Raw genomic sequence first — 13346 nt, 5'->3', positions numbered from 1 at the left:
CATGAATAGTGGCGATGATACAAGGAATGAATTTTGACTTTCTGAGCTACTCAAAATAACACACCTTAAAGATCTCCACTGCCTGCAGGTTAAGAAAATATAATGCAAAAATAATAAAGTCCATAGTTCAACTTCAATCAAAGTTCAACATATGGATTTGTTGTTCGCAGGTTGAAAGAAACTACCACACTAACAATATGTGGGAAAGAAAATTAAAAATGACAAGCATTTTTAATCTGTTAGAACTCTTAGTTGGAAACTGTATAACTCTTACTATCATCTGAGAACCAGAATATGTAGCAGAACAAAATGAAAAGGAGATGAAAGAGCCAACCATTACAGTTTTTGTTAATACAAGAGCGAAGTTCAAAATACACACAATATGAATCTTCATTGCTGCCCCATGTTCTATGCAGAAGGATCATGAAAAACCCCATTCAAAAAAATTCCATTTACAGTCCGTGCAAAGATGCTGCCCTTCTATAGTTGGAAAGTATGCTTCCCACTTATTTTATTGCTTCAGGAATTCCCCTTTGCAATTTCATTGAGTGCTTTTTGTGTCAACCTCTGAAGTAAGCAATTCAGAGGAGATTTCATCACTTCTCATGAGAAGCCCCTTCTGCATGATTTTCTCAGCTTCAGTTACATCAAGGCTTTTAGCATTCTCAACTGAATGTGCTTGTGCTAAATCAGAATAGTTCGCTGCCGATTGAGGAAAAAATGCAATTTCTTCATCAGTTAGCTTCCTCAGAAATTTTGCCGGGTTGCCTCCCCAGACCTGTTGTAGAATCAGAATACAAGATCATTTACATGAAACATCATGCATAACTCAAAATGTACCTTGGCTTCACAAGGTAAATGTAATTTCTATATACTGCAAAAAAAAGTAAACAGCACAAATCCTCTTAAAATTTCTGACAGAATGAAAACAGAGCCTGTAGACTTAACAAGAGACATAATGTCAGAGGAAGAGAATTTTAATACATCTGCTGTCAAAGGCAACTCTACTGACTGTCAAATTGCAGCCACTAAATTGATCACACTGAGGACTGAATTAGGAGGGTTGAAGACCAAGATTATCAACCTCAAAAGGAAGACAGGGAGTATCTTGAGATTCAGCCTCTATATGTGATACATAGTTCAGCAACTTCCATGTGTCTCATACAGCAGAAAGTACTGGGAAAGGACGTTGAGAATGAATGAAAATATAATGAACTGTTCAAGTAATTGACGACTGGAGCCATGTGCTCCATCAATCAGGATGTGACATAAAATCTGCTGGCCATGCATAGCTCTCCAAATCCATTTCGTTCTTAATATTGTGATTGTCTGCAGGGACCTTTTGTGAAAACTTTTTTTTATTTTTGTGTTGACTTGTAAACTGGACTATGGTTCCAGTAAGAACATCTTATCACTTCTTAGTTTTCCCAGCATAGCTACTGGCTTACTGCACTTCAATTCTGAGGTGAACATTTAGTTCGCTTACAGATTACTGCTAGATTCTACTATAAATATGTCCTTGGACTATGTGCTGTCAATTATAGCTTACAATCTGTCATTTTTCTCTCTAGTGTAGTTTTTGATATTGATCTGTTTTTAGTGTGCTCTAATTTCTGGTAGTTAGTGACGTCTTTGGGCTGTGGTTTTGTAAGGGAGAGCACCCTTGTTTTGCTGCTGATTAATATCCAAAACAAACCAGTCAATGCAACCCATGAACACTTTATAAAGCAAAAGATGAAGATCCAGTTTTCATTGGCGAGTCAATAACAAATAGTGCAATGCTTATCATAGCTGTTCAATTGCTGTGGAGAAAACTATTGGATTAGAAGGCCTAGGCACATCAGCATTATATGTGACCTATCCACATGACAGGAACAACTGTTGCTAATAGACAAGAGCTTATGGGATAGCAAGAAATTTCTAATTCCTACATTGCCCAAAATATGTATTGAATTTTCAGGAGTCTGAAATACTCCCACAGAGGTTTCTACATTCAGGCGTAATGCGTGTATTTGAAAGACACAAGATTTTCAAGAAGTGGCCCTATTGATAAAAACAATACAGTTGAACAGAAAACCTTGACAATAGAAAGAGAAGTTCAGGCCATTATAAATAATATTTTAGATTTTTATATCTTTTTGTACAGCCAAACCCAACCTAAAAAAAAACACCTCTCATAGCTGCAAAGTCAAATCTAAATAGGTAACTCACACCATAAGCTATATTTATCAACCTTTAAATTCAGGGTGCTTAATTACAGGAATCTTTCACATAGGCGGAAAATTAAATGGCAACATAAACAAACAGTGAATCAAAATAAGAGTTCAAACAGCCAAAATATAAGATTGGTTACCTCTTGAAAAAAGATCCAGCTCGTGAATGTGATCGTCTAAAAATAAGTTGCAATAAACATGAATAGAAAAGATTAACAGAAGGCCAAATCAATGAGTGGCAGAAAGCTGGGACACAAAACTTACTGGCTCGAAAAGTTGTGATAAAAAATTTAAAAACATGTTAACAGAAAAAACAAATACCCCCAGCTATTATATTAGACAGGTATGCAAGGGGATAAACTCACAAGACATTTTTATGAATGAACCAATGGAATGACACCACACTATTTAATATGCTCTATGTTATCAATTGAAAGACATGTTTGCATTACTTAAATCCTGCTCACAAGCTTGAATAAGAGATGCTAGTACTATGCTCTATTTAGTCCAGGGATATTATATGTGGAAGTACTGAAAAAACTTGAATGCTTCAGCCTTCTTTTATCTATTGATTAATACAAAGGAATTCGGAAATGCATCCACCAAATCTCTTAGTCATTGAGAGACACTTCCCCCCCTTGAGACTTGTCTCAGAGATGGAGACGCGTCTCCAAGACCTTCGATGACCCCAGAGTCTGCAAAATTGAACAGAGACTTCAACACGAAGTCTCCCAATCTCCCACCATGAAACTTGAAGTCTCTCGCACACCTCTGGAGGAAAAAAGTACATTAAGAAAAAAATATTTCAGTTTTGAGTCTTTGACAATCATTTTAGCCCCAACAAATCGGCATTTGGACTGAGACTTGCATCGTTACAGGCCCTAACTGGAGACTTCTTGTGACGTTTTCACACCATAATCCCATTGCAATGCCCCTCTTTTCGCTTTAGCTATAGGTTTTAGTGGTCTTGAGGGTCTTAGATAGCAACTCTTTTCAAGTCTTTAGACCTTGGCGGGTGGCAAGATAGAGCCAGGGAGATTGAGCTTGAAGTCTGAGTTCCAACGACTTGAGAGTTTGGGTTTTGAGTAACAGAATTCTTGGCAGAATTCCTCTAGTTAGAGGATTTCTGCCATGGAAATTCCTCTACCAAAGGAATCTCCACCAAACCTTGAATTTTCCCCCTTAATGCAACTTGGGTGAGTGAAAAGAAGTATGTTTTGAAGAGCAGATGGGTAAGAAGACATAGTTAAGGGAAACTTTGTTGGACAGGTCAGTAAGGTTGATGGTGGCTGAAATCCTCTGATTAGAGGAATTCTGCCATCTATGGTCATCCCCCAAACTATGAACTTTTCGGCTCTATGGCAAAGTTTGTGATGCAAACTTAATCTTATGGTTTCTAAAAGGATGGATGGAGTTATGTTCAAATGATGTTGTGTGAAAAGAATGTTTTCTTGATAGGCTGCAACTGTAAAAGTTCTTGGCGGAAATCCTCAAATCACAGGATTTCTGCCAATGAATCCACAAAACTCAAAATTTCTACCGTAAGGTCTATGTTTTTGATGGGTGTTGGAATGACTAGGTGCCTTTTCTGAACAAATCTACCTGTCCAGATGCTGGTCGGAAATCATCAAATCAAAGGATCTCCGCCAACCATCATAATCCTCTACTGTTGAAATTTGCTCCCTCCCCCTTGAATGCATTTCTTGACAATTTGAAAGCTGAAAGGTACGAATGGAATAAATTAAGTCAAAAGGGGGCACAAGAGAAGATGGCGGAATTCCTGAGACCTCAGGGTTTCCGCCATTCAATTCCTCAAAATCCAAAAACATATGCCCTCTATATCATGGTCAAAACTGGATCAAAATGGATGATAAGGGACTGTAGGGTGTGAATTTTGGAATAAAGTGGTCAAATAGTGCTAAGAAGGAAAATTTATCGAATTACAAGATCAATCAAAAATTCTCTAATCAGAGGATTTCTGTCCCAAAAATCCTCCAACTTTCAAAATCCCACCCCCCCTTCATAACACATTTTTTGTTAATTAATGGATCATTGAGAGGGTTTAAAATTGAAATGAGAGTCAAAGTTTCAAATGCAAGAAAATCATGCCAAGAGGACCATATAGATCCTTGGTGGACTTCCTCTAATTAGAAGAATTCTGCCCAAGGTGTTTCCCTATTACAATTCCGAGTTTTTCTTTGCATATCTGCAAATCAGCATCAAACAAGACATTTTGGAATGTAAATTTTTAATATGTAATGATAAATCATAATCTGATGTGAGCAAATGCAATACTCAGAAATCATATATGCAGCGTGAGTTTTGAACTATTTGACTCTATATGAAACAATATTAAATGAGTTGGTGACATTAATATTAGATACTGGACTATATGATATATCGGGTTTGATTCAATGGTGTTAAATATTTAATGGTCATACTTAACACTTTCCATTGTTCTCGTTTTCTGATTTAAAAGCTCTGTGTTAACATATTTCATGGAAATTATTAAATTATTAAAAAATTGCCATCTCCAAGTACCTGGGTTCTCATATTTTTGGGAAGTTGCCGTACCAATACTGGAGACTTCCGAGTTTCCCTGTCTCCAGCTGACCAAATCTATTTGTTGATACTGTTGTTATGGTTGCAGCATAGCTGGAGAGGGTCTAAAATAAACCAAGCTAAGATCAAAGGTTGCCTGAGTATCAGGAACCACAACATTGCTTTAAATGCACGAATCTATTGTTGGAAACGTCAAACTTTCTCCTAGACACTTTAATGACAGGTTTTATATATAAATCAATTTTATCAGGAAGTAACATTCAGGATCCCCCTCTCTGATCATATTTATCAAATAACAGATACAGACTTTAATAGATACTCAATCTTTAAAGCTTTTAATTTCAAGTTAATATTCAATATATAAAGACCACATTTTCAAATATTATTTACATCTAAACATGTAAATACCAAGAGAAATTTCAGGTTGCAAGACAATTAACATATTAGATGTACTTTGATGAGAAAATGAGGATATAAAATGTTTAGAAGATCTCGATTTTGATCATGGTGGGGGGTATTATACGTGATTAAGCAACTCTTCACATTGATGTATGCCAAACCAGGAAAAAAAGAAGCTGTTAATTACTTAATATAAAATTATAGAAGCATACTCATGGACATTGCAAACTAGATTGTCAAAACTTATAGAAGATCATTAAATTCACTCAGCACTTCTCAAATGAAATAGAGAAGAATCAAGACCTCGCCAGCTGGTATACGGGCATTTTGCCTCACAAGCGCTCCAGCAGCGACCATTCCGTTCTTTTCCACAACTACTCCATCAAGTAAAGTTGCCCCCATTCCCACAAAGGCATCATCCTCAATAGTGCAGCCATGCAACACAGCACTGTGACCTGTCTAAATCATCCATTCATATTTAATTAAAAAAGACATCAGTTCTAAATCATTGCAGCTGTGCCATGAATACATATTTCACCAAAAAGCGATACACATTAGCAAATATCCGGTAGAATTTAAATAAATGACAATTAATTAATCAGAACACCCAAAGCTGAAGGTAGAGAATTTCCTTACCAATGGTAACATTGCTGCCAATAACAGTAGGAAGGACACTTCTACCAATATTTGTTTTTGCCACATGAACAAGGGTGTTGTCCTGGATATTAGTTCCAGACCCAACTGTAATGCTTTTAACATCTCCTGCGAAACAATTGTATATAGAACAATAGATGCTTATTTTATCAAATTGTACTTTTTAAGGACTCGGCATTTAGCTGATATTTTAAAATTCTAACGTTGGTCTATAAAACTTAATTTCTGTAGGAAAATGATCTTTGTGACAAATAAATTCCTGTCTTACACTTTGGAAACATTAAAGGACACTCTAATTTATTTTTCTCAAATTTGAGGAATTGTTTGTTATGGCATATGATAATTGTTAAAGATTTTCCCAGAAATACAACGATAAACAGCAATAAAAAAGAACAGAAATAAGATCAAACAACACAAGACATTTATCCTAGGAAAACCCTTCCACTTGAAGGGAAAAACCCAACCACGGCAGAAAAATATCTCTTTTATTGATCATAAAAATCTTCAAGTACAATGCTTTCCTGCAGTATAAATAACACACAAAGCAATCACAAAATATAAAGTTGAGAGACCCTCTATATTACACTCAAAGGTCTCTTTAATTTCCAAATACAAGACTCTTCATGTTTCCAAACAATGAGTCTTCACATGACACATCTCTCCAAATAATAATATCATAAACATATTCTCCAACGGTTGACACAATATTATCTTTATTTCAACATATGGCAAAATCAGAGATAAAGATCTCCATTGCAGCTACAATCTTCAACAATAATGAGCAAATGCACTCTAGGTAAAACCAGGCTAAGATCATTTCCCAGAGATAAATTGGCAAGAAATTTAAAGTTTATAAATCCTGTGAGGAAATTGGGCTCCTCAAACAAAAACATTTTCTATTTGAAATTGAAACAGTACCCTATTTAGACTAAACAAATGCATTATTACATGATAATGAACAATCAGGACCCCAGATAACAAATCATTTCAAACTCTTCCAGTTGTACATCCTTTCATAAAGACATCGCATTCAAACCTTATACATATTACACCACGGGACACTGATATTTCTCATCACGATAGGCATTATTTTCACTCACAAAGAAGAGTCAAAGAAACCTTCAAAATTCTAAAGCTTAAAATTTGGGCAGAATGTTAAATCCAAAGTAACAAGAACCGGAATCGGATCGAAATCGGCAAGGCCGAATCAAATCATGAATCGGCCATGAATCGGAATCGAATCGGCCATGAATCGGAAAATTAAAAAAACCCTTGAAATTTAGTGAGTAACTTATTTCATAAACCCTTTATCGCTGATTCGATTCACCGATTCACAAAAAATCGTTTGGCTTGAATCGAATCGCCGAATCGCATGAATCGCCGTGATTCTTGGAACTATGGTTAAATCTAATGCCTAAGTCAATATCATTCCTTTAGACACCAAGGCTCAAGGGAACAATAATCACCAATAGTAATTGTGATAGCCACTATAAGTTACCCAACACTAAATATTGTAAAGTTAGGACAGCTTCTCAGTCTTTGTATGCCTACAAATAGCACTTGATGAATCGTTCCCTCACAGTGTCGAATCGTCCATTCCAACACTGTATTTGTTCCAATGTATCCATCCTACCCTTCAGCAATTTACAATACAAGCTTCTATCTTATTTTATAAGATGGATCAATTCAAGTTGCAGTTGTACAGAAAAAGAGAGAGAGAGAGAGATAAAATATAGCATACAATTTCTCCAGAAACCCCATCAGTGTCCTCAAATGTAAGGGGTTTCATTTACATCTTAGCATAAGCAGGTAGACTGATTTGTGCATATTTGAACAAGAAACGTAAAAATAAATCATATTCAAGTTTGCAACCACAAAATGTTTGTAGTTTAATAGTTAAAAATAACATACAGTACAAGAAATATTAAGTTCACGTGTCTATATTAAATTTAAGGTCATTGACATCCCAAAAAACAGACTCTTTAATCAAAAGGCATGGAAAGATATTAAATCAAGGATATTCTTTGTTTAGGTATATTTTACTGGTATGCTTTATGCACTGACAATCACAAGAAATATTACAAAATTTCATTATTCATAAATTGAGTAAATTACAAATGGAGACAAAGTCTCATTATATAGAGATCTAACTGAGAGCGAAATAGAAACTTTCTAAATGACTAACAAGAAATGTTCTACTGAGTGGACACATCTTTGTCTTTATCCGTGGCAATAAAGCACTAACCATGTCACTGGTGCTACCAAATTGTTGTATCCACCTAGCTAGTTACAATAGCTTATTGCACAACTCATCAAAATTCAAGTCGGCATTAGTAGAGGTAATGTTAAGTGTCTCAATAATATGTTCTTAGGACCATGGCAGACTTTAGTGTAATCACCACCATATCCTCCTCCATCTTGCGACTAGCCTCCAGTTGATCCCATAAGTCCTTGATCTTCATAAGATGCTCTTGCAAATTCTTTTTCTCACCCATTATAAGAGAAAACAACATATTCTTCAAAAAAAAAGCTTGGCTTTATTAGAAGTCTCATGGAGGCTTTCCAAGTGCAGCCAAATATTTGCAGGAGACTTGCAAGATGGCAATCCAGGAAGCATCTCGTCAATGATAGATAACTTCTGCAACTTAATTGCTTCTCAGTTACATTTATCAAATTTGTCTTGGTCTTCGCCTATCATTGTAGGGCCAAAGGAGTTAACTAGAACAAAGCTGATCCAAGCACTAGTACTCAAAATCAAGCACATACCCCTACTTCCGAATAGTGTAGTTCCAGTCATTGAATCGTTGATTTTCTTCCAACATGATGTTGGTCAATAACATCATCTCTCCCGTTATCTTATGTGCAAAAAATGAGGAAAACATGAACAAAAGAATCTGGATTTTTTGTCAAAAAAAGTACAACACAAATCCTTGGGGGCAATAGAACAAGTTTCCGAGATAGGGAGAAAAGGACTTTAATTTGGAGACATTGGGGGTTTTAGAATTAAACCACAGACAGAAATAACAATTACATGCAAATATAACCAATATCATAAAATTATAAATTGCATAGAAGAGAATACAAGACACCAAGATTTTACATGGTTCACCCAAACCCTAGGCTATGTCCACCAAACAACAAGTCCAATATTATTACGATCAGTGATTACAACCTGATTACAATCTGTAATCCCTTACAGCTCAATACTACCGCAAGAAGCAATTTTTGCATCACACATTATGAAATCCCTAACCCTAAGCCTTTCTAATACAAGATTTTTGTTGCTTTAGGGTTATAATTAATTACAACACGTCGATATAATTATGAAGTATGTATAGTACTTCCCTGATCAGTCACCACAAACTAACAATCTCCCACTTAGGGACTGATCAGGCTCCACACTAGACAACAATCTCCCACTTGGAGACTAGTCCTGTTGCTATGTCACTACTCCATGAGGCTCCCACTAGATCAAACCATCCTGGACCCTTGTTCTTTTATTCTGTTCAATCTAGAAGACCAACCGAAGATGAAGAGGATTTCAGCTTCTCCTTTGTCACTACCTTTGTAAACATATCTGTTAGATTGTCATCTATATGTATCTTGTCCAGCTTTAACTGTCCATCATCTAAAACTGACCAAATGAAATGGTAGCACAACTGTATGTGTTTTGTCTTTGAATGCAGAGCAAAATTCTTCGCAAGATGAATGACACTCTGGCTATCTTTAAACAAATAATTATCCCTCTGTGGGTGTCCCAATTATTCCATGAAGAACTGAAGCCATATCATCTCCTTGGCTGCCTCTATAGCAGCAACATACTCTGCCTCTGTAGTGGATAAAGCGTTAACCTTCTACAACCGAGAAACCCATTCATTGCTGCCCCACCAACAGTAAATACATAACCTGTAGTACTCCACTTGGTATTAATATCCCCTACCAAATCTAAGTCCGCATAGCCCTATAAATCAGTGGTAAAGACCCTAAAATGTAAACACTTACCGGATGTTCCTCTCAAATATATGAGAATCCATTTTATTGCATTCCAATGCTTAAGCCCTAGATGACTCGTATACCTACTAATGACTCCCACTACAAGTACAATATCTGACCTAGTACATAAGCATACATCAAGCTTCCTACAGCTGAAGCATAAGGTACTTTAGACATCTTATCCTCCTCTTCTTGTGTCTTTGGACACATCTCCTTAGTCAATTTCAAATGACCAGGTAAAAGTGTGCTGACGGCTTTAGCATTCTCCATAGAGAAATGCTGCAACACCTTCTCAATATAATCAACCTGAGATAATGTCTATTTTCTATTTTTCCTATCTCTGCAAATCTTCATACCAAGGATTTGTTTTTCTGCCCCCAAATCCTTCATAGCAAATGAATGTGCTAATTGGCATTGCAGCCCCTTAATGTGATCCATGTTAGACCCAGCTACAAGCATATAAATATAAAATAATGTAGTTGTCATCAACCAACCTCTTAAAATAAAAACAATGATCTGAATGACACCTATTGTATCCATGCTCATGCATACAAATTTTAGATACCATTGATGAGGTGCTTACTTCAAGCCATATGAACTTTTCTTCAATCTGCACACTAAGTTCTCCTTACCTTTGACCTCAAATCCCTATGATTGTGCCATATATATCTCTTCATCCAAATCACCATTAAGGAAGGTTGTTTTAACATCAAGCTACTCCAAGTGCAAATCTTCAATAGCCACAATACTTAAAACAGTGCGAATAGAAGTCATTTTACAACAAGAAAGAATATCTCATCAAAATCAATGCCCTTTTTTTGTGCAAATCCTTTTACAACTAACTTGGCTTTAAATCTTTTCCTACATCCGTAAACCCATTTATTCTGTAAAGATCTCTTACCAGCAAACAACTTGCATAAATCCCAAGTCTTATTTTTCAGCAAGGAGTCCATTTTGTCTGCCATTGTAGACTCTCACTAAATCATAGTATCCACTTGCACAGCTTCATTATAACATTCAAGTTCACCAGCATCTGTAAGTAAAATAGAATACAAAGAGGGAGAAAATCTTTTTGGAGGTCTACTTTAGCCTTGTTGACCGTCTAATATTCACTAGTGTGTGTGGTATTTGTTGTTGCGGTCGTTGCAATTGTTGCAGATAATGAAGAAAACATGAGCTTCAAAAGAATCTGATTTTTTTGTCAAAAAAAGTACAACACAAATCTTGGGGGACAATAGAAAGAGTTTCCGAGATAGGGAGAAAAGGCTTCAATTTGGAGACATCGAGGGTGTTAGAATTAAACCACAAACAGAAATAACAATTACATGCAAATATAACCAATATCAAAAAGTAATAAACAGCACAGAAGAGAACACAAGACACCAAAATTTAATGTGGTTCACCAAAACCTTGGGCTAGATCCACCAAACAGCAAGTCCAATATTATTACGAATCAGTGATTACAACCTGATTACAATTCATAATCCCTTACAACTCAATACTGCCCCAAGAAGCAACTTTCGCATCACACATTATGAAATCCCTAACCCTAAGCCTTTTTTATACAAGATTTTTGCCGCTTTAGGGTTATAATTAATTACAACATGTCGATATAATTATAAAGTATGTACAATACTTAATCAGTCACCACAAACTAACAAGGGGGTGTATATACTATACATGTAGTACTTGAAATGTTACTTATGGAAAGATGTATAATATAATAATAATATAATTCAAATAGCAATAACTGCAAATGCCAAATATAGTATTTGAAATACTAAATACGTACACTAGTATACTTAAACCTTGAAAATTTTATAGATTAAATAATGAGTTGCTGATTACTTTTAGTAATTAAAATACTAAATAAAATTGTCAAATCAATAAATAGAAAATTTATATTATATAAAAATATGACAGTAGTACCACATTAATTGCAAACATAGAAACCCAAGTTCAAATTTTTATTTAGAGTAGTCAGCATAACTAGTAATAATGTATGCAATGGCAGCTACAAGACCTCATAAAATACCATAGTTACACCGCCTCGGGCGACAAGGGGACAAGGGTTCAAACGGGGGACAAGTTTTTGTGAAAGGGGGACAAAGGGGCCTTAATTTGGGGATGGCGTTGGGGGACCGAGGGGTTGTATGTACTTAAAATGCTAATTATGAAAAAATGTATTGTAATATACGATATAACGATGTAAAAGAGTAAATACTTGAACATTGCATTGAATCGGAACATCGAACATCGAACATAAATAGTCAAATCAACAAATAGTTAACATTGGGACGTTCCCCCATCCTCAGGAAATGTGGTGGAATTTGGTGGTGCCACTAGGGACGAGGGAATGGAGTCCCCAAGTGTTCGGTGCGTGGAGCAAAAAGGAGGGTCAGGGGGGACGCATTCCTGTGTTACTATGTAAAATACCAATATTTTTGTTTTCAAATGATCGAAAAGCATCCTTCAATCAGCCAAAATAATATTTATATATATAGTCAACCCCACGTTCTGGCAAAGGTTGAGTGGCACTTGAGCAGCAAGTGGGGAAGGGGGTGTACAAACTCTTTCTCCCTAAGTCTTTGGGACGTCCCCGTATTTGAAACTAGGGGATTTAGGAGGGAGAACATGTCCCCATTTTTCATTGGTCAAAAACCAATAAAAACCTTCCATAAAGAGTTGTACAAGCTTTGAGGTGATGCTCGAAAAAACAAAAAACTTTTTATTTTGTTGCAAAAATCAATCAAAAAATAAAACCCTTGTAGAATAGAGGGCCCACCAATTTTATCAAAAACATGTACACGTGTGTTTTATGACCTACCGACAATGGAACAGTATATTGAGTTATCTTATCCTCTCTTCTGCAAAATCCCATGTATGCTAAGATTGCAAAGGATAATATAAGTGACTCCCAATTTCTTTCAAGTCTTGACTTGTGGATAAGCTCAACAATAAATGTGATATGTTGGTATCACAAATGGACTCATGGTTAATTCTACACTTCTTCTACAATATTAACTAAAACTCAATCATTAGATATTGCAGTTGTGTGATACTTCTTCAAATGACACAAATGTAATGAATTGAAATTAAAGGAGAAGAGGTTAGAAGGATTTAAATCTACTCCTAAGGACAACAATATCAATAGATAGTGCTCCAGTAGACAAACTCCCAATAACCAAGCTCTCTATGGCCAAGATCAACTACAACTCTACAAGAACTAGTGCAATATGCTAAGAGTTATGCAAAGAACGTTCACATCGCATATTCACCAACATTTTGAACAATGAATAAAGTGATGGAAGTTAAGCATCCATATGAAGGAGAGCTCAAGCTAACTTTACAAGACAACTTACAAACAATGAACTACCAAAAGTATGAGCAAAGGAAATTCATCTAATCACCATTTCATTTCGTCATTGAAATCAAAGCACTTTATGTAACAAATCTATTTCACTCAAAGTGAGGAAACAATGAAATGCCAGCACCAAAATACATCAATTAATCGTCATGAAATCG

General features: G+C 35.8%; 1 protein-coding gene across 1 annotated transcript in view; it reads right to left on the bottom strand.

Moving 5' to 3' along the window:
- Positions 1–47: 47 nt before the first annotated feature.
- LOC149559939 (gamma carbonic anhydrase 1, mitochondrial-like) overlaps positions 48–13346 on the bottom strand; it is a 33360-nt gene continuing 20061 nt past the window's right edge. The window contains exons 3-5 of the mRNA XM_089824369.1: positions 5811–5936; positions 5478–5629; positions 48–778 (exon numbers count right to left, since the gene is read on the bottom strand). Coding sequence (XP_089680495.1) covers positions 542–778; positions 5478–5629; positions 5811–5936 — 515 coding nt within the window. The 3' untranslated portion in view covers positions 48–541. The remainder of the gene's footprint in view (positions 779–5477; positions 5630–5810; positions 5937–13346) is intronic.

The sequence above is a fragment of the Cupressus sempervirens genome, chromosome 4 (assembly GCF_028749045.1).
Source record: "Cupressus sempervirens isolate cs-2001-9-10 chromosome 4, ASM2874904v1, whole genome shotgun sequence".
NCBI classification, from domain to species: Eukaryota; Viridiplantae; Streptophyta; class Pinopsida; order Cupressales; family Cupressaceae; genus Cupressus; species Cupressus sempervirens.
This window is presented reverse-complemented; position numbering and strand designations above follow the sequence as displayed.